Raw genomic sequence first — 22,320 nt, forward strand, 5'->3', positions numbered from 1 at the left:
CCTAGTTCTAGTCTCTCCCATCAGTGGAAATATTCTCTCTGCATCCACCTTGTCAAGCCCCCTCATAATCTTAAACGTTTCGATAAGATCACCTCTCAATCTTCTGAACTCCAATGAGTAGAGGCCCAACCTATTCAACCTTTCCTCATAGGTCAACGCTCTCAACCCCGGAATCAACCTAGTGAACTTTCTCTGAACTGCCTCCAAAGCAAGTATATCCTTTCATAAATATGGAAACCAAAACTGCACGCAGTATTCCAGGTATAGCCTCACAATACCCTGTATAGCTGTAGCAAGACTTCCCTGATTTTATACTCCACCCCCTTTGCAATAAAAGCCAAGATTCCATTGGCCTTCCTGATCACTTGCTGTACCTGCATACTAACCTTTTGTGTTTCATGCACAAGTACCTCAAATATACAAATACTTGTATGGTCCTAAGTTTACCATTGTTACGGACCATAAGCCCTGACACCAATCCTCCATCCAAAGTCCCCAGTTCCAACATTAGCTGCAGACCAAATGCAGAGATGGGCTTTCAGTTAGTCAGCATATACATATGGTATTGAATACGGACGATCAGCTGATCACAGTAATGCTGCTGCTATGTCTAGATTCCCTTCCCCATCACAAGTTACACCCAATAGTGAAGAAGTGTTCTGTTTTTCATACATTGATGAACTGCCAGTCACAGCTGAAGAGATTGGTAGAGCAACCAAACGTGACCCAGTTATGTCAAAAGTGTATGATTACATCGCAAATGGCTGGCCAAACCATGTGACAGACACAGAGAAGTAGTGGCGGGGATTGTGGATGGATTGGTTGTAATTTACCAAAATTCCCTGGATTCTGGGGAGGTCCCAGCAGATTGGAAAACTGCAAAAGTAACGCCCCTGTTTAAAAAAGGAGGCAGAAAAAAGCAGGAAACTATAAACCAGTTAGACTAACATCTGTGGTTGGGAAAATGTTGGAGTCCATTATTAAAGAAGACATTTGGAGAAGCAAAATTCGGTAAGGCAGAGTCAGCATGGATTTATGAAGGGGAAGTCATGTTTGACAAATTTGCTGGAGTTCTTTGAGGATGTAACGAACTGGGTGGATAAAGGGGAACCAGTGGATGTGTTATATTTGGACTTTCAGAAGGCATTTGACAAGGTGCCACATAAAAGGTTACTGCACGGGGTTGGGGGTAATATATTAGCATGGATAGAGGATTGGCTAACTAACAGAGAACAAAGAGTCTGGATAAATGGTTCATTCTCTGGTTGGCAATAAGTAACTAGTGGGATGCTGCAGCAATCGGTGCTGGGACGCCAACTGTTTACAATCTATATTTATGACTTGGAAGAAGGGACTGAGTGTAACATAGCCAAGTTGGCTGACAATACAAAGATGGGAGGAAAAGCAATGTGTGAGGAGGACCAAAACATCTGCAAAAGGACATAGACAGGCTAAGTGAGTGGGCAAAAATTTGTCAGATGGAGTGACAGAAAAAATCAAAGAGGAAGTTATTATTTAAATGGAGAAAGATTGCAAAGTGCTGCACTACAGCGGGACCTGGGGGTACTTGTGCATGAAACACAATAAGGATAGTATGCAGGTATAGCAAGTGATCAGGAAGGGCAATGATATCTTGGCCTTTATGGCAAAGGGGATGGAGTATAAAAGCAGGGAAGTCTTGCTACAGCTATGCAAGATTTTGGTGAGACCACACCTGGAATACTGCGTGCAGTTTTGGATTCCATATTTACGAAAGGATATACTTGCTTTAGAGGCAGTTCAGAGAAGGTTCACGAGGTTGATTCCGGGGATGAAGGGATTGACGTATGATGAAAGGCTGAATAGGTTGGCCTGTACTCATTGGAGTTCAGAGGAATGAGAGGTGATCTTATCGAAACATATAAGATTATGAGGGGGCTTAACAAGGTGGATGCAGAGAGGATGTTTCCACTGATGGGGGAGACTAGAACTAGAGGGCATGATCTTAGAATAAGGAGCCACCTATTTAAAACAGAGATGAGGTGACATTTCTTCTCTCAGAGGGTTGTAAATCTGTAGAATTTGCTGCCTCATAAAGCTGTGGAAGCTGGGACATTGAATAAATTTAAGACAGAAATAGATAGTTTCTTAAACGATAAGGGGAGAAGGGATTATGGGGAGTGGGCAGCGTGCTGAGTCTATGATCAGATCAGCCATGATCTTATTGAATGGCCGAACAGGCTTGAGGAGCCATATGGCCTACTCCTGTTCCTATTTCTTATGTTCTTATATTCAACCATTCTTCATTTTTAGGAATGAATTATCAGTCAATAAAGATTGTATCATGGGGGTACCAGAGTGGTTATACCAAATAAATTCAGGTCCAAATTATTAGGAGATCTTCATGACCAACACCTGGGAATGTGCTTGACCAAGAGTTTTGCATGCAGTTACTTATGGTGGCCAGGTCTAAATAAAGATATAGAATACATCGTCAGTCGGTGTATGACATGTCAATCGATAAGCACGAAACGACCATCAGTACCATTACAACCATGGAAATGGCCTCCCAGGGTGGGGCAAAGTTTACATATCGTTTTTGCTGTGCTAGAAAGACAACAATTGTGGTTCATAGCCATTCAAAGTGTGTCGAGGTGTTTCCAATGCGGAAAATAACAAGTAAAACATTAGACATTTTGCGAAGATTATTTTCTTCATTTGGCCTCCCAGAAGAAATTGTTTCTGATAATGGACCACAATTTTGTTCAGAAGAATTTTCAAAGTTCACGAACAAAAATGGTGTGAAACATACCAAGGTTCCACCGTACCAGCCTGCTTCAAATGGTGCAGCAGAATGCACAGTACAAATTGTAAAATGTGCCCTCATCAACAGATGTTGGATCCAAATTCAAAGAAACGACATTGGACTACAAATGAGCTCATTTTCTAATTACGTATAGTAATTCTCCTCATACAACTACTGGTAGAACACCAGCAGAGTTGTTTCTCAAATGACAGCCACGAACCAGATTCTCATTGTTAAAACCAAACTTGGCACTGTCCGTAGAAGAGAAATAATTAAGATAGAAGGAGAATCATGATAGAGGTAGAGTAAAATAAAGAAGTGTGAATTGAAATCAGAAGGTGAGAGTGAAGAACCATCACCATAAATGGTTAAAGTGACAACAGGAAGAGTGGTGAAGATATGTGGTCCTCGCACATATTTGTTCAAGATGTTTGATCATGGACAGGTTAGGTTTGTTCACATTGATCATATTTTACCGACAGACATGGAAGGAGTTGAAGGTTCACATGATTCGATTATTTCCGACTCATTAGATAGTTTTGATACAAGTAACGTACCAGTAGTATATCTTACATCAAATGTACTGGAAATAAGTCCAAGAGGTAGTCAGAATTTAAGTCTGAGTCCGAGTCAGGCAGACAAACAGTCTGAAGTTGCAGAGAGTTCAACTGTAAATCAAGGGCATCCCTTGGAGGAAAACATTCCCCGGGATCAGCCTAGAACGAGTCTAAGTTTGACACCGTATTTGGAAGGTTCTGTTAAAGAACGAAGGTATCCTTTTCGAAACAGAAAACAAGTGGTTAAGCTTGATTTGTAAATATGGCAAAATAAGTCCATATCTTTTCTTATGTATAACCATGCAAGTTATGTATGATGATTGTTTGTTTTAATTACTACTTCATTAAGGAGGGAGAAGTTTAATATATATAGCTCCACCCAGTGGACTACTGTGCCATTGCAGTCAGTGCTGTTTATAAGAATAAATAGTTCAGGTCACCTGACAGGCATTCCTGAAGTTATCAGCCATCTTAAAGCCTGTGTGTTTGTGAGTTTGTACCGAAAGCATAACAATGGGGAGACTCCCTCTTTAAACAGGGTCCCTGACAGTGAGAGACTCCCTCTTTAAACAGGGTCCCTGACAGTGAGAGACTCCCTCTTTAAACAGGGTCCCTGACAGTGAGAGACTCCCTCTTTAAACAGGGTCCCTACAGTGAGCGACTCCCTCTTTAAACAGGGTCTCTGATGGTGGGACTCCCTCTTCAAACAGGGTCCCTGATGGTGGGACTCCCTCTTTAAACAGGGTCCCTTATGGAGATAGGCCCTCTTTAAACAGGGTCTCTGACAGTGAGAGACTCCCTCTTTAAACAGGGTCCCTGACAGTGAGAGCCTCCCTCTTTAAACAGGGTCCCTGACAGTGAGAGACTCCCTCTTTAAACAGGGTCCCTGATGGTGGGATTCCCTCTTTAAACTGGGTCCCTGACAATGAGAGACTCTCTCTTTAAATAGGGTCCCTGACAGTGAGAGACTCCCCCTTTAAACAGGGTCCCTGACGGAGACAATATTGGAAGCGGCTTGCCCTCCTTGCTGCTCTCACACCAGCCATGCTCCACGTGAACTCCTTCTCCTCTCGGGGCCAAGCTACAAACCCTGACTTTAAGGCGGCCAGGGAGCAGTTGACTTGTTGCAAACACATTACCAGCATGTTGAATTTCTCCGTAGGGATTCCGCTTCATGAACACAGCCACACCGCTGCAAACTGCACTTTGGAAGGGCTCCTTAGCACTGGAACCCACTTTTCAACTTTTTAGGCTGAAAATCGATTGGGCCTTTCGGTAATGGCCCCACAAATTCAGGAGGAGCGCCTTCTTTCTTGCGTGACAGAATTTCGGCGCCACTGCAATTGCTGACAGGGCAGGTTCCAGGATCTTGTGCAATGTGTCTCTACCTCCTGCTGATCAAGTTGTGCTCCACCCATTCGGGGTTGGTGCAATTCTGGGTGAAGCTTTTGATGATTCACCTATGGACGCTGAGCAGTGGTTATAATGTGCTGTGTCAACAGGGAGATAGTGAATATAAGGCCAGGCATCAAGCTGCAAACCACTGAATGTTTGCAGTGTCACTGATCACCCACCGAATCCGCAGTCAAGATGACCGGCAGGATTATCCTGTTCGAGAATCCCAACTTTGTCGGCCCTGCGTACTGCTTTAGAGACAAAGTGAATAACCTTGCGGATGTTTCGTGGAGTGACCGTGCTCAATCCCTGACGGTGCAAGGCAAACACTGGGTTGCATACACGGACATGGAGCAAGAAGGAGAGGGACTCCGTGGCAAGGGAGAATTCGTGGTTTATGGAGAAGGGGACCATGTGCTGTCTGACAAGATGAAGGAACGGATCAAATTCTTGCGCCTGGTGACAGAAGCGCTAGATGTGAGAAAGATTAAACTGTACCAACACACTGATTATAAAGGTAGGAAGCACATTGCCCAGAATGATGAAACAGATCTGAAAAATTCTAAGTTCGACAATATGGCCTCGTCCCACAAGGTGACGGGAGGCGTGTGGATCCTATACGACGGTCCCCATTTCACAGGCGATTGTTTCATCGCCTTTAAAGGTGACGACATCCAAGACTACGGAAAATATAAATACAATGACAAGGTGTCTTCACTGCAACCCTTAAACAGCGACGATTTTATTCTGCCAAAATCAGCTGCGGAAAACTGTGCAGACCCAGCCACCGAAGAGTTGAGCAGACCCAACGCCGGGCCCTCTGCTCCGAATTCTGCCCTCCCCTCTACTGATTGACTGTCCTTCCTGTGCTCAACCTGTTGGAGAAGAGAATCTGCACCAAACCTCTTTCACTGAATGCTCAATGCAAGCTGCTTACCGGAAAAGCTCCCGCTTGCTGTTCCGCGGTGCAGGTTGTGGGGTGTGGCTTTTTGTGGGTGTACCGTCGCTTGGCTCTGTATGCTCAGAATTGCAATCCAATAAAACTACAATGCTTGAATAATGATTGCCAATGTTTCCGTCTGGATCATTCTCCCCTTTTAAAATCTCGAGAAATTGGTCTCGGGCGCTGGCGCGGATCGGGTGGGATCAGATCGGCTGCCCACTGCAGGCAGAGCCTGAAATTGAACTGCGGTAACTGCGGTGCTGTGCATAATCCAACTGGGAAATGTTTCACAGTGTAGGTATGGGAATGTCGCAGGGCATGGTCAACCCTGGAGGTGCCGAGGGAGAAGTGAATTACCAGGTCATCAGGGAACCTTGTCCTGAGACCAATATTATCCCCCAGTCAACATTACAAAACAACAGATGATCTGGGCCATTATCACATCGCTGTCTGTGGGAGCTTGCTGTGCGCAGATTAGCTGCTGTGTTGCCCACATTGCAACAGCGACTACACAGCGAAAGTACTTCGTTGGCTGTAAAGCGCTTTGAGAGGTCGATGGTCATGAAAGGCGCTATAGAATTGCAAGTCTGTCTTTTCTCTGTGCTGTTCGACCTCACTCCCCCAGGCATTGCATGGTGAGAGTGAGCTCACTGACTTTATCCCGGTGATATCTATCTGCCAGGCTCTCGGCGCGGGTCTCTGCACACTGTTGTTGAAACTGCTTCCTGCCGATCTGGACGGAGGCCTGTAAAGAGGGCTGTATCCACCGGAGCACAGCGGGCTGACAGGGGGTTTCATAGAGGGTTTTTCTTATGCTACATGCAGGTATCTGTTTGAGCACGGGTCGGGACTGCTTCACCACAGGGAGCGGAGGAGGCAGAGAATGCCGCAACTTTGAAGGAACAAAGTGATTATCTGCACGAACATTGTTGTGCCCTTCTGCGTGTGCCCCCCCCCCCCCAATTCGCAATATGAGGGGGCTCGACAAGGTAGATGCAGAGAGCATATTTCCACTCATGGGGGAATCTAGAAGTAAGGGCCATAGTTTCTGAATAAGTGGCCGCCCATTAAAAACTGAGATAAGGAGGAATTTCTTCTCTCTGAGGGTTGTAAATCTGTGGAATTCTTTGCCCCAGAGAGCTGTGGAGGTTGGGTCATTGAATATATTTAAGGCAGAGATGGACAGATTTTTGAATGAAAAGGGAGTCAAGGATTATGGGGAGTGGGCAGGGAAGTGGAGTTGAGGTCAGGATCAGATCAGCCATGATGTTATTGAATGATGGAGCATGATCGAGGAACCAAATGGCCTACTCCTGCTCCTATTTCTTATGTTCTTATGGTCCAGCTCCATGGGACAAGGCCACTCCCACTGGATCTGTATCAAGAACAGAGGAACAGGGGTCGGGAGAGAGGGAGAACATAAGAAATAGGAACAGTAGACCATTCAGCTTATCGAGCCTGCTCTGCCATTCAATACGATCATGGCTGATCTGATCCTGGCCTCAACCCCACTTCCCTGTCCGCTCCCCATAACCCTGGACTCCCTTTTCATTCAAAAATATGTCCATCTCCATCTTAAATATATTCAACGACCCAACCTCCACAGCTCTCTGGGGCAGAGAATTCCAAAGATTCACGACCCTTTGAGAACAAATTCCTTCTCTTCTCCTTCCTAAATGGCCGATCCCTTATTCTGAAACAGTATGCCCCCTAGTTCTAGATTCCCCCACGAGCAGAAACACCCTCTTTGCACCTACCTTGTCGAGTTCCCTCAGAATCTTATACGTTTCAATAAGATCACCTCTCATTCTTCTAAACTCCAGCGCATATAGGCCCAACCTGCTCAACCTTTTTTCATAAGACAACCGCTTCATCTCAGGAATCAACCTCGTGAACCTTCTCTGTACTGCCTCCAGTATATCCCTCCTTAAATAAGGAGATCAAAACTGCACACAGTACTCCAGGTGTGGTCTCAATCTATATGAAGATTAAAGTCGCCCATGATGATTGCCGTATCTTTCTTACCAGCCCCCATTATTTATTGATTTATACTCTGTCCTACAGCGTAGCTATTGTTAGGGCCTATAGACCACTCCCACCAGTGATTTATTTCCCTTATTGGGAGGAAAATGGTGGTTGGAGGCTTCCTTTGGACGAATGCCTCCAACCTGAAAAAATTGAACAAAAATACCTGGTGGTCACGATGGCACTTTCGATTCCAGTCGAAGACCTTCATTCGCTGCACAGTGTACGGAGAGATGACTTCCACCTACGTACGGAAATGCTGGAGTCACAATGGCCCGGACCACCAATCACTAGTAGCATTCTCATTGATAAAAATGAGATCTTCTTTTGGGCGAGTTCCCATTACTATCAATGAGAAAATGCTCGTAAAACATCAAAACACAGCATAATAAATTCTACAAACCACCTCACATATTTAAAATGAATTGAAATTAAATGTAATTAAATGTTTTAGAAAAAGAAAATATTTTTTGGAAATTTTTTGATGTGTTTTAATAGGGTTAAAAATAAACTTCCTTAATGGACAGGGTTTTTTAAACATAAAAATGATTGATTAAATTTATTTTTATATATATATGTTTTAAAACTCTTACGCTGGTAAAAGTAAGCTATGTGCCTGCTTTTACCAGGAGTAAAAGTTTGAAGGACATTTGTTGGGCATGAGTTGAGCAAATAGCCCAATCTCTCCCATGCAAATGTCCTTCTAACAGGGATGTGGAGGATCTATCCAGAGAAATCTTGACAGATCAGAAAAGCCGGTTTTCAGCGCATCCGCATCGCGCCCTGAAAATCGGCTTTTGCGAGGCCTTGCGCAAGATCCCTTGGCACAATTTGATTAGCCTAAAGCCCACGTGCACAGTGGCTGATTGGTTACCTCCCTTCCACGTCACCTAATCACTCGCCTATGTTTTATGTCTAGCTCATGTAACAGTAAGGTACCGTCTCCATTACCGAAGAAGCATATGACTGATGTGACCACAATCTGTTGTTGCTACTAGGAACCTTGCTTAGGCCAGATGTAATCCTGTTAACATTTCATCTCTGCCCATTGTTCGACTTTCCTGCTCTCCTAGGCCCCCGTGGTGCAATCTCCAAGTCACACAGCTTACATCCGTTGGTCATTGCAAAGTCAACATTTTATTCCTAACGTTATCTCAACTGCCCATTAAGCCACCAGAAAAGCTGACCACTGCAAAAGCCTATTAGCTCAATTGAATCCAGAGACCCATTCTAAACCGTTTAATTATAGCAGGGCTCGAAAGCCCCACTTCAGTCCCCCATTTTGGTTCTGGGCTACCCAGCCCAAGATTACCAACCTAATTCTGCTTCGTCCTGTGTCCCCTGCTCCGTTCTGTGGTGATCAGCCATGCAGTTTGGGGGACTCGGGACATAACCTACGTCTCAGAATATTTCAGGGTGCGTGGCTAGTACTTTTTGCTGTTTAATAATTAAAGCCTTTGCTTTCCTTTGCCTCTTTCTGCATGCCATGCATAACCCAATTCCCCATCCAACAGCTAGCCCTAACTGTATGACCACCAAACGCAAGAGAATATATGAAATTCATTCCACAATTCCATACATGTTCCCACCATTGAGTATCCTTCAGGGATTCCTCAATGTCGTTCGAATGCTGTATGGTATCTTCCAAAATCTCATGATAATGCCATATGCTTTTCTCAGTGTCCTTTTTCAACTGTGTCAAATGTTCTTCGAGATGGGGAATGTCTTCATGATCATCATAGGCAGTCCCTCGAAATCGAGGAAGACTTGCTTCCATTCCAAAAGGGAGTTCTCAGGTGACTGAGTTGTCCATGAGAGTCCTGACGTTCCAGGTCCCGAACTTCACTTTGAAGGGTGGAAGATGCCTGTGCGTGAGTTCTTTTAACATGGGGTGGCCGTTGCACACCGGCTGCCACAAGGGTTTAACAGAGAAAAGTCTTGGTCCAGTGGCAAGGGGGTCCAAGACGACTGGAGGCCAGGCTCTGCTGTATGAGCAGAGGGGAATGTCTTGCCAACTTGATATCTCATATTGTTTCATTTCATCATCCCATCTTGGATTGTTTAAAGTGATGTTCTTGACATGTTCCTTTCTTTGCGGGAATAGGTATACCACAGTTTTAGGCATAAAGCTGAAATTAGGTTGTGGGATCGCACATTCGGCACTATCATACTCGGACTTAGTTTTTTTGGTATATATGCAGTAAGTCCCTTCATCCTGGCTGCCACCTCAGTCCCTCCATGACTAAGGGGACTAATTTCCAACATGCAATTAACCATCTGTGTGAACCTGCACGTTGTGCATTGCCCTCCTTCCATGGGGTGCATGCACACTACCACATCCAAATATTGCATGCAGCCATCAATGTGCACCCCTTGGAATGTGCCACTGGGTTTTACTGCATAAGGGGGCATATTGTGGAATTGATCCCAAGATTGACCTTGTATTTCACGTTTGTTATGTACTGCCCACAAATACACTTCTCTGGTAATACAATTATTTGGGAATAAGAACACTGTGTTGTCTTACGAACATCGCAGAGGGTAATACCTTCTTTAATCCATTTGGACAACTGCTCATTACTTATCCAATCAGGTATTTTTCCCTGTTTCATCTGGTTTACATTGTGTTGGATATTCCCCAGTAACCATGTATATTACATTGCACATACGAGTTCCTATGTGTCTTGTGGGTTAACTCATGCCGTCGCGTACTTATCTTATTGACAGTCTGGGCATGGGGCTCTAGGATTTCCTCGACTTGCAACATTTGTCTGGCAACCTTGTCCCCCGTTTCCAACAACCAGGAAGTTAGATTGTTTCCCTTTTGTAGAAGGGTTCTTAAGTGTTGCGCTAAGTTCTAAACTTCTTGGTCTATACCGGCTATGTCAAATGTGTTAAAAGTTTCCATCCCCACCGCATACCGATAGTGTGTGTCGGTTGTTGTTAGACAACAGATAACATGAAAACCACACATCGTCTCATTGTTCTTTGTCGGACTATCTCGATCATATGTACTGTAAGTATCACCTCAGCGTTTAGCTTTTGTGACCCTCTGATCTCCATTTCGCGTAATGCCCATTGGACTTGGTCCTCAATTGGCCCAATTAACTATCCAAATTCATTATATCTGACCTTTGGCAGTTACACCTTTAACTCCTTTCTTACAGTGATATTTACTTGCCTATGCAAATAAATATTTAATGAAACCCACGCCCCAATTCTCACAGTTTGGACTGAGGTAAAACAAAATTCCCAGCAAGCCCATCACTCTACCTGAATTCAGTGCAGGTTGTACTGGCCCTCTGCCAAAATCCCTTGATCATTCTCCCATGTAGCCGTGCTGTTTTAGGTTTGCACCACTCCCACTCTGATCAGATTCAATATTACAGGTACCACTTTGTGATGCACATCATAGTACAATATCATCTGAGTTGGGATTACCATTAGCCCATTTGTTGGCCTTTGGACGTGTTCATGACAAACAATTTGTTTTCCACACAAATCTATTTATTCACAGGAGAATGAACCTTTGGATGAGTCTTTTTTTTAAACTCTACAGCTGTACAACCGTGCTCCCTTCCTTGCATTCCTTAATATAATGGACGGTTACAGTGGTATGATTCCCATGCCACTGTAAATATATCCTTATCCTATACCCTCGGCCGACCCTACTTCTATCATTCACGATATGTCTCTTACTACTTTGTGAGATTGGAGGGGTTTGCGAGGTATGTCTGTGGACAGGAGGTGGTTCCAGATCTGGGACCTGAAGAGATTCTTCCAGCTCCCGTGTCCTGTCCACTTCCCTTTGGATCATACAGAACCTGATTAGGTGGGGGTATCCCATTCTTCCTTATCCCCCTGGAGGGGACGAATCCAGCTCCCCATGTTCATAACCATTTCTTCTCATCTCGGTACCTGCTGGTGAATTAAAAAAAACGTAAACTGGTTAATATAAAACTATTTAATTCTCTTTGGTAAGCGGACTGCATATTCCATGGGACTAGCTTTCTCAACAAAGTTATACGGTCCCTTGTACCGGAGTTCAAAACTTACACCCTGGCATAGTTTTGTTCATTTACCTGCAGCACCCATCCCCCGCCAACCTCCCACTCCCGAGGCTTACTTGGGGCTAGATGTAGTCGGTTATGGTGCCCTCCTGATCCCTCAGGCACAATCCATTAACCCCATTAAACAGCATCGCTTCTTCCCGATGGTCATCTACTTAAAACAAAAGAAACAGAGAATCCCTGGTGACCCTGCTTAAGAGCCTGAGGGGTTAATTTGTAACATGATCCTAAAATTCCTTCTACCCCAGGAGCAAATATTCTCTTCAAATTTCCAATATTCAAAAGGTATCGCCCACTGAATTAAAAGAGAGTCCACAGCTGGCTTTGTTTCAAAAGCTGACAAATACAGACACCATCAATCGATGTCATCTTCAGTCACACAGCTTGCAGCCTTTCCAGTTTAACTTTCCAGTTAAATAAATTTTTACTTTTGTAAAGTCTCTGTGCTTTTACTTTTAAAATAAACATTCAGGAAAACAACTTCGCACACAATTGCATTTCATCCTTTTCTCCCCAGTTACACAGTAATTCCAATCTTAAACTAACCAATGGCACTTGGAAAAAGGGGAGGAGCAACAGCCACACAAAGGAACATGCCTTCCCAAAAACTTTAAACACCCAAGAAAAACATCAGAACAGTAAGACACATGATCTTCCCTTTTCATTGAGTCATAACTATCCATTATTCCTTGAACCAGTTTCCATTTCTGATCCCCGTACACTCTAAGTGCACATCCAAGTATTTTTAAAATGTGGTGAGAGTTTCTGCCTCTATCACCCTTTCAGGCAGTGAGTTCCAGACCCCCACCACCCTCTGGGTGAAAAAAAATCTTCTCTAAACCTCCCCCCCCGCCGCCATTACTTTAAACCGATCCCCTGTAGATTTCAGCACTTTTCTCTGATATATGTCTATAATTTCATTCCCACTAAACATCTTTAAAAAAAATTCCTCCCTGCTTCTTTTAAACAGTCACCATAGCAACTAACTTCCCCTTATCTCTCCTTCAGCACAAAAGAGGGGCCTCTCTACATTCCATCCATCACTTTTGCCCGGGTTTGTTGCAGTTATAACAGACTTCGGGTTTTCCTACTACCCCCACGGTTTCTAAATCCTCTGCAGCGGCTCTCTTTATTTTCTGTTGTCTAGTCCGGTTGCCCATCGCATTAGTTCGTCATAACCTTGCATGGTGACTAATCCGGTTTTAAGAATAGCTTGGTGTGCGCCGCTGAGCCCATCTTTCAACATTTTTAGGAAGGCTGCATTATTTCTGTTGGGTTGGGCTATCCCTGAGTATGCTAGGAAGCTGGTGTATTTTCTTTCACCATAGTCGTGTGCGGATTCACCTTTATTTTGGGTAACTCCCATTATCAATCCCCAATTTACAGTGACTACTCCCATTACGCGTGTTACTTCAGCTCTGAATAGCGTGTGTTCGGCCTCGCATTCTGCCACCGTGTGCTACCTCCACGCTCTAGGTTCTGTCCCAGAACCGTTGGCCCAACTGTTCCTACATACTTTCCTGCATTTTTGCCTTTACCAGCCCCTCCACATCTCGGCTATGTAGAGATTGGCAGATACGCATTTCTCTTTTTTTTTGCTAAAATTTGGTGTTACTCTGCTTTTATTTCTGGGAGTAATTGCAGCAACTTCAACTTGACGGCGGGGAGAGAACGGTACATACGTAGTCCGGATTAAATCTGGTCCTGCTGTCTTCTTCCCCAAGTCTCCCCAGGCTATGGATTCGCCATCGTCCTTGTCATTGTCGGTCATGTCTGGTGCTGTCGGCACCGTTGGTGACTGATACAGTCGCACTTGCGCACGGTTTCTTAGCGTTTGCTTGCGTTATTTTTGTGGCAGCTTTGGTAACTTTTTGCTTAATTCATAATGTGCGCGAGCTAATATCCCGCATGTATTTTCTTCCTTATGTTTCTTCTCGTTTCTTACCACTTCTCTTGTTCGGCGGGAATTGCACTGCGATCCCATTTAGTTTTCAACATCTTTTCTATAATCTACTTATTTCTATCAGCTACATACTTGGTTAGGGATCCCCTTGGATTCCCACTCCCAAGTCCTCATTCCCCATGGCTCTTTGTTGTCAGTGGTATCTCCCTTTCTCTGGCTCGTCTTGACCGGGACCGGGACCGACACTTGCAACTTATACTCTATGTTACCGATTCAATCCAGGTACCGCAATACTATGGAAGTTGCTTTACCTGGGGTAAGTAGCCGTGGACTGCGTGTAGCCTCGTTCAGACCTGCAGGATCAGATCTCTCAGTCAGCTGACACCAGACAGATTTCTGCCTTTGTCCTAACAATGCGTGGTAATTAAAATGTTCTCACGCCTTTGACATGGCTTCCATCTGCCGGTGTCCGCTTGAGATCCTGCCGACTACGCCAGTTGTAGTGGAGTATTTGAAATAAACACTGGACACCAGGTCTGTGTTCTGAGATTCAAGCAGTCTTTATTCACACCGGTGGGGAGACTGCCTGCTCTGTCTGTAGTCAGGCTTCGCCGATACAAAGTTCTAAGCAATCTTTTACACACTTAAATCATACATCAGCATCATGCATAATTCCTTTACGCAGTTTGATTGGTCTAAAGCCCGCATGCACAGTTGCTGATTATGTGACGCGAAAGGGAATTAGTTAATCATTCACCTATGTTTCATGCCTAGCTCACGTGACATTAAGGTACCGCCTTCTTTACCGAAAAGAGTATGCTGCAATCTGTTGCTAACATGACCTTTGCTCATGCCAGGTGGAGTTTCTCCAATGTTTTACTTCTGACCACTTGTTCTGCTTGTCTGCCCCTCTCGGCCTCTTGGTTCAACGTTCGGCTATTTGTAATTGTCTCCAATTTACACAGCTTACAACAGTTAATCAAACTGACATGTAATTCTCAGCATTATCTCTTCTGCCCGATAAGCAACTTAAAAGGCTGACCACTACAAAAGCCTATTAGCTCATTTGAGTCCCGTACCTTTTAATTATAGCAAAGCTTGAAACCCCACTTCATACATAAGTCAACAATGCATGGATTATTCCTCAGTCTCCTCATCCCACTCCCCTCAATAAGAGACTCGATGAATATCTGGGACTGAGGATTTCAGCATTTACTTTGGGTGAGAATTGTTTCGAATTTCAAATTCAGTTTGAGGGTGAGAAAGCTAGGTCTCAAACTAGTTTCCTGAACTTAAATAAATTCAATGACAAAGGTATGAAGGCAGAGTTGGCTAAAACAGACTGGGGAAACAGATTAAAGGCAAGATTAGAGATGAGCAGTGGCAAACATTTAAGGAGATATTTCATAATTATCATTGAGAAAGGATCTAAGGGAAGGATGAACCATCCATGGCTGGTTAACTAAGGAAGTAAAGGATAGTATCAAATTGAAAACAAAGGCATACACAATGTTGAAAAGAATAGCAGAAGGACAGAGGATTGGGACATTTTTAGAAACCAGCAAAGGAGGCCTAAATAAATAGAGAGAAGATAGTTTTTGAGAGTAAATTAGCAAGATATAGAAAAACAGGCAATAAGAGCATCTACAGGTATATAAAAAGAAAGAGAGTAGCTAAAGTAAACATTGGTCCCTTAATAGTGGGAAACAGGGAAATGGCAGAGATTTTGAACAAATATTTTGTATCTTTCTTCATGGTATATGACACTAAAAGTATCTCAGTAATTGATAATCAAGTGGCTATTGGGAGGGGGGAGCTTAAACATAAGAACATAAGAATTAGGAACAGGAGTGGGCCATTTAGCCCCTCGAGCTGCTCCGCCATTCAACAAGATCATGGCTGATCTGGCCGTGGACTCAGCTCCACTTACCCACCCTCTCCCCTTAACCCTTAATTCCCTTATTGGTTAAAAATCTATCTATCTGTGACTTGAATACATTCAATGAGCTAGCCTCAACTCCATCCTTGAGCAGAGAATTCCACAGATTCACAACCCTCTGGGAGAAGAAATTCATAAAAAACATAGAAACATAGAAAATAGGTGCAGGAGCAGGCCATTCAGCCCTTCTAGCCTGCACCGCCATTCAATGAGTTCATGGCTGAACATGAAACTTCAGTACCCACTTCCTGCTTTCACGCCATACCCCTTAATCCCCCGAGTAGTAAGGACTTCATCTAACTCCCTTTTGAATATATTTAGTGAATTGGCCTCAACTACTTCCTGTGGTAGAGAATTCCACAGGTTCACCACTCTCTGGGTGAAGAAGTTTCTCCTTATCTCGGTCCTAAATGGCTTACCCCTTATCCTTAGACTGTGACCCCTGGTTCTGGACTTCCCCAACATTGGGAACATTCTTCCTGCATCCAACCTGTCCAAACCCGTCAGAATTTTAAATGTTTCTATGAGGTCCCCTCTCACTCTTCTGAACTCCAGTGAATACAAGCCCAGTTGATCCAGTCTTTCTTGATAGGTCAGTCCCACCATCCCGGGAATCAGTCTGGTGAATCTTCGCTGCACTCCCTCAATAGCAAGTATGTCCTTCCTCAAGTTAGGAGACCAAAACTGTACACAATACTCCAGGTGTGGCCTCACCAAGGCCCTGTACAACTGTAGCAACACCTCCCTGCTCCTGTACTCAAATCCCCTCGCTATGAAGGCCAACATGCCATTTGCTTTCTTAACCGCCTGCTGTACCTGCATGCCAACCTTCAATGACTGATGTACCATGACACCCAGGTCTCGTTGCACCTTCCCTTTTCCTAATCTGTCACCATTCATATAATAGTCTGTCTCTCTGTTTTTACCACCAAAGTGGATAACCTCACATTTATCCACATTATACTTCATCTGCCACGCATTTGCCTACTCACCTAACCTATCCAAGTCACTCTGTAGCCTCATAGCATCCTCCTCGCAGCTCACACTGCCACCCAACTTCCTTCTCAACTCGGTTTTAAATTGGCTCCCCCGTATTTTGAGGTTGTGCCCCCTAGTTCTAGTCTCCCCGACCAGTGGAAACAACCTCTCTGCCTCTATCTTGTCTATCCCTTTCATTATTTTAAATGTTTCTATAAGATCACCCCTCATCCTTCTGAACTCCAACGAGTAAAGATCCAGTCTACTCAATCTATCATCATAAGGTAACCCCCTCATCTCCGGAATCAACCTCGTGAATCATCTCTGTACCCCCTCCAAAGCTAGTATGTCCTTCCTTAAGTAAGGTGACCAAAACTGCACACAGTACTCCAGGTGCGACCTCACCAATACCCTATACAGTTGCAGAAGGACCACCCTCCTTTTGTACTCCATCCCTCTCGCAATGAAGGCCAACATTCCATTCACCTTCCTGATTACCTGCTGCACCTGCAAACTAACTTTTTGGGATTCATGCACAAGGACCCCCAGGTCTCTCTGCACCGCAGCATGTTGTAATTTCTCCCCATTCAAATAATATTCCCTTTTACTGTTTTTTCCCAAAGTGGATGACCTCACACTTTCCGACATTGTATTCCATCTGCCAAACCTTAGCCCATTCGCTTAACCTATCCAAATATCTCTGCAGCCTTTCTGTGTCCTCTGCACAACCCACTTTCCCACTAATCTTTGTGTCATCTGCAAATTTTGTTACACTACACTCTGTCCCCTCTTCCAGGTCATCTATGTATATTGTAAACAGTTGTGGTCCCAGCACCGATCACTATGGCACACCACTAACCACCGATTTCCAACCCGAAAAGGACCCATTTATCCCGACTCTCTGCTTTCTGTTCGCCAGCCAATTCTCGATCCATGCTAATACATTTCCTCTGACTCACGTACCCTTATCTTCTGCAGTAACCTTTTGTGTGGCACCTTATCGAATGCCTTCTGAAAATCTAAATACACAACATCCATCGGTACACCTCTATCCACCATGCTCATTATATCCTCAAAGAATTCCAGTAAATTAGTTAAACATGATTTCCCCTTCATGAATCCATGCTGCGTCTGCTTGATTGCACTATTTCTATCTAGATGTCCCGCTATTTCTTCCTTAATGATAGTTTCAAACATTTTCCTCACTACAGATGTTAAACTAACTGGCCTATAGTTACCTGCCTTTTGTCTGCCCCCTTTTTTAAACAGAGGCGTTACATTAGCTGCTTTCCAATCCGCTGGTACCTCCCCAGAGTCCAGAGAATTTTGGTAGATTATAACGAATGCATCTGCTATAACTTCCGCCATCTCTTTTAATACCCTGGGATGCATTTCATCAGGACCAGGGGACTTGTCTACCTTGAGTCCCATTAGCCTGTCCAGCACTACCCCCCTAGTGATAGTGATTGTCTCAAGGTCCTCCCTTCCCACATTCCTGTGACCAGCAATTTTTGGCATGGTTTTTGTGTCTTCCACTGTGAAGACCGAAGCAAAATAATTGTTTAAGGTCTCAGCCATTTCCACATTTCCCATTATTAAATCCCCTTCTCATCTTCTAAGGGGCCAACATTTACTTTAGTCACTCTTTTCTGTTTTATATATCTGTAAAAGCTTTTATTATCCGTTTTTATGTTTTGCGCAAGTTTACCTTCGGAACCTATCTTTCCTTTCTTTATTGCTTTCTTAGTCATTCTTTGGTGTCGTTTAAAATTTTCCCAATCTTCTATTTTCCCACTAACCTTGGCCACCTTATACGCATTGGTTTTTAATTTGATATTCTCCTTTATTTCCTTGGTTATCCACGGCTGGTTATCCCTTCTCTTACCGCCCTTCTTTTTCACTGGAATATATTTTTGTTGAGCACTATGAAAGAGCTCCTTAAAAGTCCTCCACTGTTCCTCAATTGTGCCACCGTTTATTCTGTGTTTCCGGTCTACTTTAGCCAACTCTGCCCTCATCCCACTGTAGTCCCCTTTGTTTAAGCATAGTATGCTCGTTTGAGACACGACTTCCTCATCCTGAATCTGTATCACAAATTCAACCATATTATGATCACTCATTCCGAGAGGATCTTTTACTAGGAGATCGTTTATTATTCCTGTCTCATTACACAGGGCCAGATCTAAGATAGCTTGCTCCCTTGTAGATTCTTTAACATACTGTTCTAAGAAACAATCCCGTATGCATTCTATGAATTCCTCCTCCAGGCTACCCCGTGCAATTTGATTTGACCAATCGATATGTAGGTTAAAATCCCCCATGATTACTGCCATTCCTTTTTCACATGCCTTCATTATTCCCTTGATCATTGCCCTCCCCACCATGAAGTTATTATTTGGAGGCCTATAAACTACACCCACCAGTGACTTTTTCCCCTTACTATTTCTAATCTCCACCCACAATGATTCAACATTTTGTTCATGAGAGTCAATATCGTCTCTCACAACTGCCCTGATATCATCCTTTATTAACAGAGCGACCCCACCTCCTTTCCCTTCTTGTCTATCTTTCCAAATCGTCAGATACCCCTGTATGTTTAATTCCCAGTCTTGGCCACCCTGCAACCACATTTCTGTAATGTCCACCAAATCATACCCATTTGTAATGATTTGTGCCGTCAACTCATTTACTTTATTTCGAATGCTGCGTGTGTTTAGGTAGAGTGTTTTAATACTAGTTTTTAAACCATGATTTTTAGTTTTGACCCCTCCTGCAGCCCCTTTATATTCAGTGGCCCTTTTTGTTTTTTGCCTTAGGTTTCTCCGCCCTCCACTTTTACTCATCTCCTTTCTGTCTTTTGCTTTTGTCTCATTTTTGTTTCCCTCTTTCTCCCTGCATTGGTTCCCATCCCCCTGCCATATTAGTTTAACTCCTCCCCAACAGCACTAGCAAACACGCCCCCTGGGACATTGGTTCCAGTCCTGCCCAGGTGCAGACCATCCGGTTTGTACTGGTCCCAGCTCCCCCAGAACCGGTTCCAATGCCCCAGGAATTTGAATCCCTCCCTGCTGCACCACTGCTCAAGCCACGTATTCATCTGAGCTATCCTGTGATTCCTACTCTGACTAGCACATGGCACTGGTAGCAATCCTGAGATTAAAACAATCACTATCACCAGTGAAAAAGTACTCAGTAAATTAGTAGGACTAAAGGAGGACAAGTCCCCTGGATCTCACGGCCGGCATCCTAGGGTGTTAAAAGAAATGGCTGCAGAGATAGTGGATGCATTGGTTTTAATCTATCAACATTCCCTGGATTCTGGAGAGATCCCAGCAGACTGGACAGCCCCTATTTAAGAAAGGAGAAAGATAGATAGCAGGCAACTACAGACCAGTTAGCCCAACTTCTTTCATTAAGAAAATGCTGGAGTCCATGATGAAGGAAGCAGTAGCAGGACATTTAGAAAATCTTAATACATTCAATAGATCCATAGATTTACAACTCTCTGAGAGAAGAAATTTCTCCTCATCTCAGTTTTAAATGGGCGGCCCCTTATTCTGAGACTATGTCCTCTAGTTTTAGTTTCCCCTATAAGTGGAAATATCCTCTCTGCATCCACCTTGCCGAGCCCCCTCATAATCTTACATGTTTCGATAAGATCATCTCTCATTCTTCTGACCTCCAATGTGAATAGGCCCAACCTACTCAACCCATCTTCATAAGTCAACTCCCTCATCTCCGGAATCAACCTAGTGAAACTTTTCTGAACAGCCTTCAATGCAAGTATATCCTTCCTTAAATAAGGAGACCAAAACTGTATGCAGTACTCTAGGTGTGGCCTCACCAATACCCTGTACAGTTGTAGCAGGACTTTGCTGCTTTTATATTCTATCCCCCTTGCAGTAAAAGCCAACATTCAATTTGCCTTCCTGATTACTTGCTGTACCTACATACTCACTTTTTGTGGTTCATGCATAAGGACCCCCAGGTCCCTCTGTATTGCAGCACTTTGTAATTTTTCTCCATTTAAATTATAATTTGCTTTTCTACTTTTCTGCCAAAGTGGATAGCCTCACATTTTCCCACATTATATTCCATCTGCCAAATTTCTGCCCACTCACTTAGCCTGTCTATATCTCTCTGCAGATTCTGTGTGTCCTCCTCACAATTTGCTTTCCCACCCATCTTTGTATCATCAACAAACTTGCCTACATTACAGTCGGTCTCTTCATCCAAGTAATTAATATAGGGGCCCAAGTTTCCACATGATTTGCGCCTGATTTTTAGGAGCAACTGGTGGAGAACGGGCTATCTTAGAAATCGCAATTCTCAACATTTTTTTTTCTGCAGTTCTAGTCACGTAGAACAGTTCTACTTTGGAACAGAATTTTTTCTTCAAAAGGGGGCATGTCCGGCCACTGACGCCTGATTTCAGTTTCCACAGTGAAAACGTACTCCAAACTAACTTAGAATGGAGCAAGTGAAGATTTTTGTAGAACTAAAAAAACCTGTTCTACACATTAAAAAAATCAGGCGCAGGTTACAAATTAGGCGTCCAGAACGAGGTGGGGGGGGGAGGAAGGAAAGTCATTAAATTCTACAATAAATCTTTATTTCTACTTCTACAAATATTATACAAATAAATCCAACCTGAATAAACATTTATAAGCCAAGAAAAGATTAAATAAACCATCTTCCTACCTGTGTGAAAGTGCTTCAGCCAGGGAGAATGCTGCAGTCATTCGTTCCCGCGGGGGGGAGGGGGGGGGGGAAGGAGGAGACAGCCGTTAGTTCCAGCGGGGGGGAGGGGGGGGAGGAGGGGGAGGAGGAGGAAGCCGTTAGTTCCCGCGGGGGGGAGGGGGGGGAGGAGGAGACAGCCGTTAGTTCCCGCGGGGGGGAGGGGGGGGAGGAGGAGGAAGCCGTTCGTTCCCGCGGGTAGGAAGGAGACAGTGAGAAGGCTGCAAGAAGCCTCAGTGCTGATGGCAATGTGCTTTTATTTAAAAATGTTCAAAAATTAAACAGCTACAAAGAACTACAAAAATGGCCGAGTGCCAATGTTTCCTTCACACTGCGCGTGCGCGAACGCTCCAACGCGCACGGGCAGCGTTGCCGGCAGGAAAAAAACTAATTTAAATGGTACCCGCCCCCTCCCACTTACAAAATCGGCGCGAGTGTAGGCTCCGCCCCCCTGGGCGCCGCGCCAAACAGACAAGGAGCTGCAGGGCTCTCCAGAATCGCGCGGTTTTTTCCGGCGCCGTTTTAGGCGCGAAAAACGGGCGCCCAGCTCGGAGAGGCACCCGTTTTTTATCATGTGGAAACTTGGGCCCATAGATTGTAAACAGTTGAGGACCCAGCACCGATGCCTGCGGTACCCGACTAGTCACTGTTTGCCAACCAGAAAATGTCCGATTTATCCCGGCTCTCTAAGTTAACCAATCCTCTATCCACGATAATATATATTTTCCCAATCCCGTGAACTTTTATCTTGTGCAGTAACCTTTTATGTGGCATCTTATCGAATGCCTTCTAAAAATCCAAATACACCACATCCACTGCTTCCCCCTTATCCACCCTGCTTGTTACATCCTCAAAGAACCCCAGTAAATTTGTCAAACATGATTTCCCCTTCATAAAACCATGCTGAATCTTCTTGATTGAATTATGCTTTTCCAAATGTCCTGCTGCTGTTTCCTTAATAATAGACTCCCAACATTTTCCCAAGACA

At 44.1% G+C, this 22,320-nt stretch overlaps 1 protein-coding gene across 1 annotated transcript; it reads left to right on the forward strand.

Annotated features, from left to right (window-relative positions):
• Window positions 1-4,932: 4,932 nt before the first annotated feature.
• LOC139274166 (epidermal differentiation-specific protein-like) lies at window positions 4,933-5,592 on the forward strand. Its single transcript, XM_070891205.1, has one exon. It carries the CDS (start codon window positions 4,933-4,935, stop codon window positions 5,590-5,592), a length of 660 nt encoding a protein of 219 aa, XP_070747306.1.
• The last annotated feature ends 16,728 nt before the right edge of the window (window positions 5,593-22,320 follow it).

The sequence above is a fragment of the Pristiophorus japonicus genome, chromosome 9 (genome assembly GCF_044704955.1).
Source record: "Pristiophorus japonicus isolate sPriJap1 chromosome 9, sPriJap1.hap1, whole genome shotgun sequence".
Lineage (NCBI taxonomy): Eukaryota > Metazoa > Chordata > Chondrichthyes > Pristiophoridae > Pristiophorus > Pristiophorus japonicus.

Excerpts from the sequence above, each read along its gene's own strand:
- LOC139274166 (XM_070891205.1), top strand. The coding sequence starts at position 4,933 with ATGACCGGCAGGATTATCCTGTTCGAGAATCCCAACTTTGTCGGCCCT.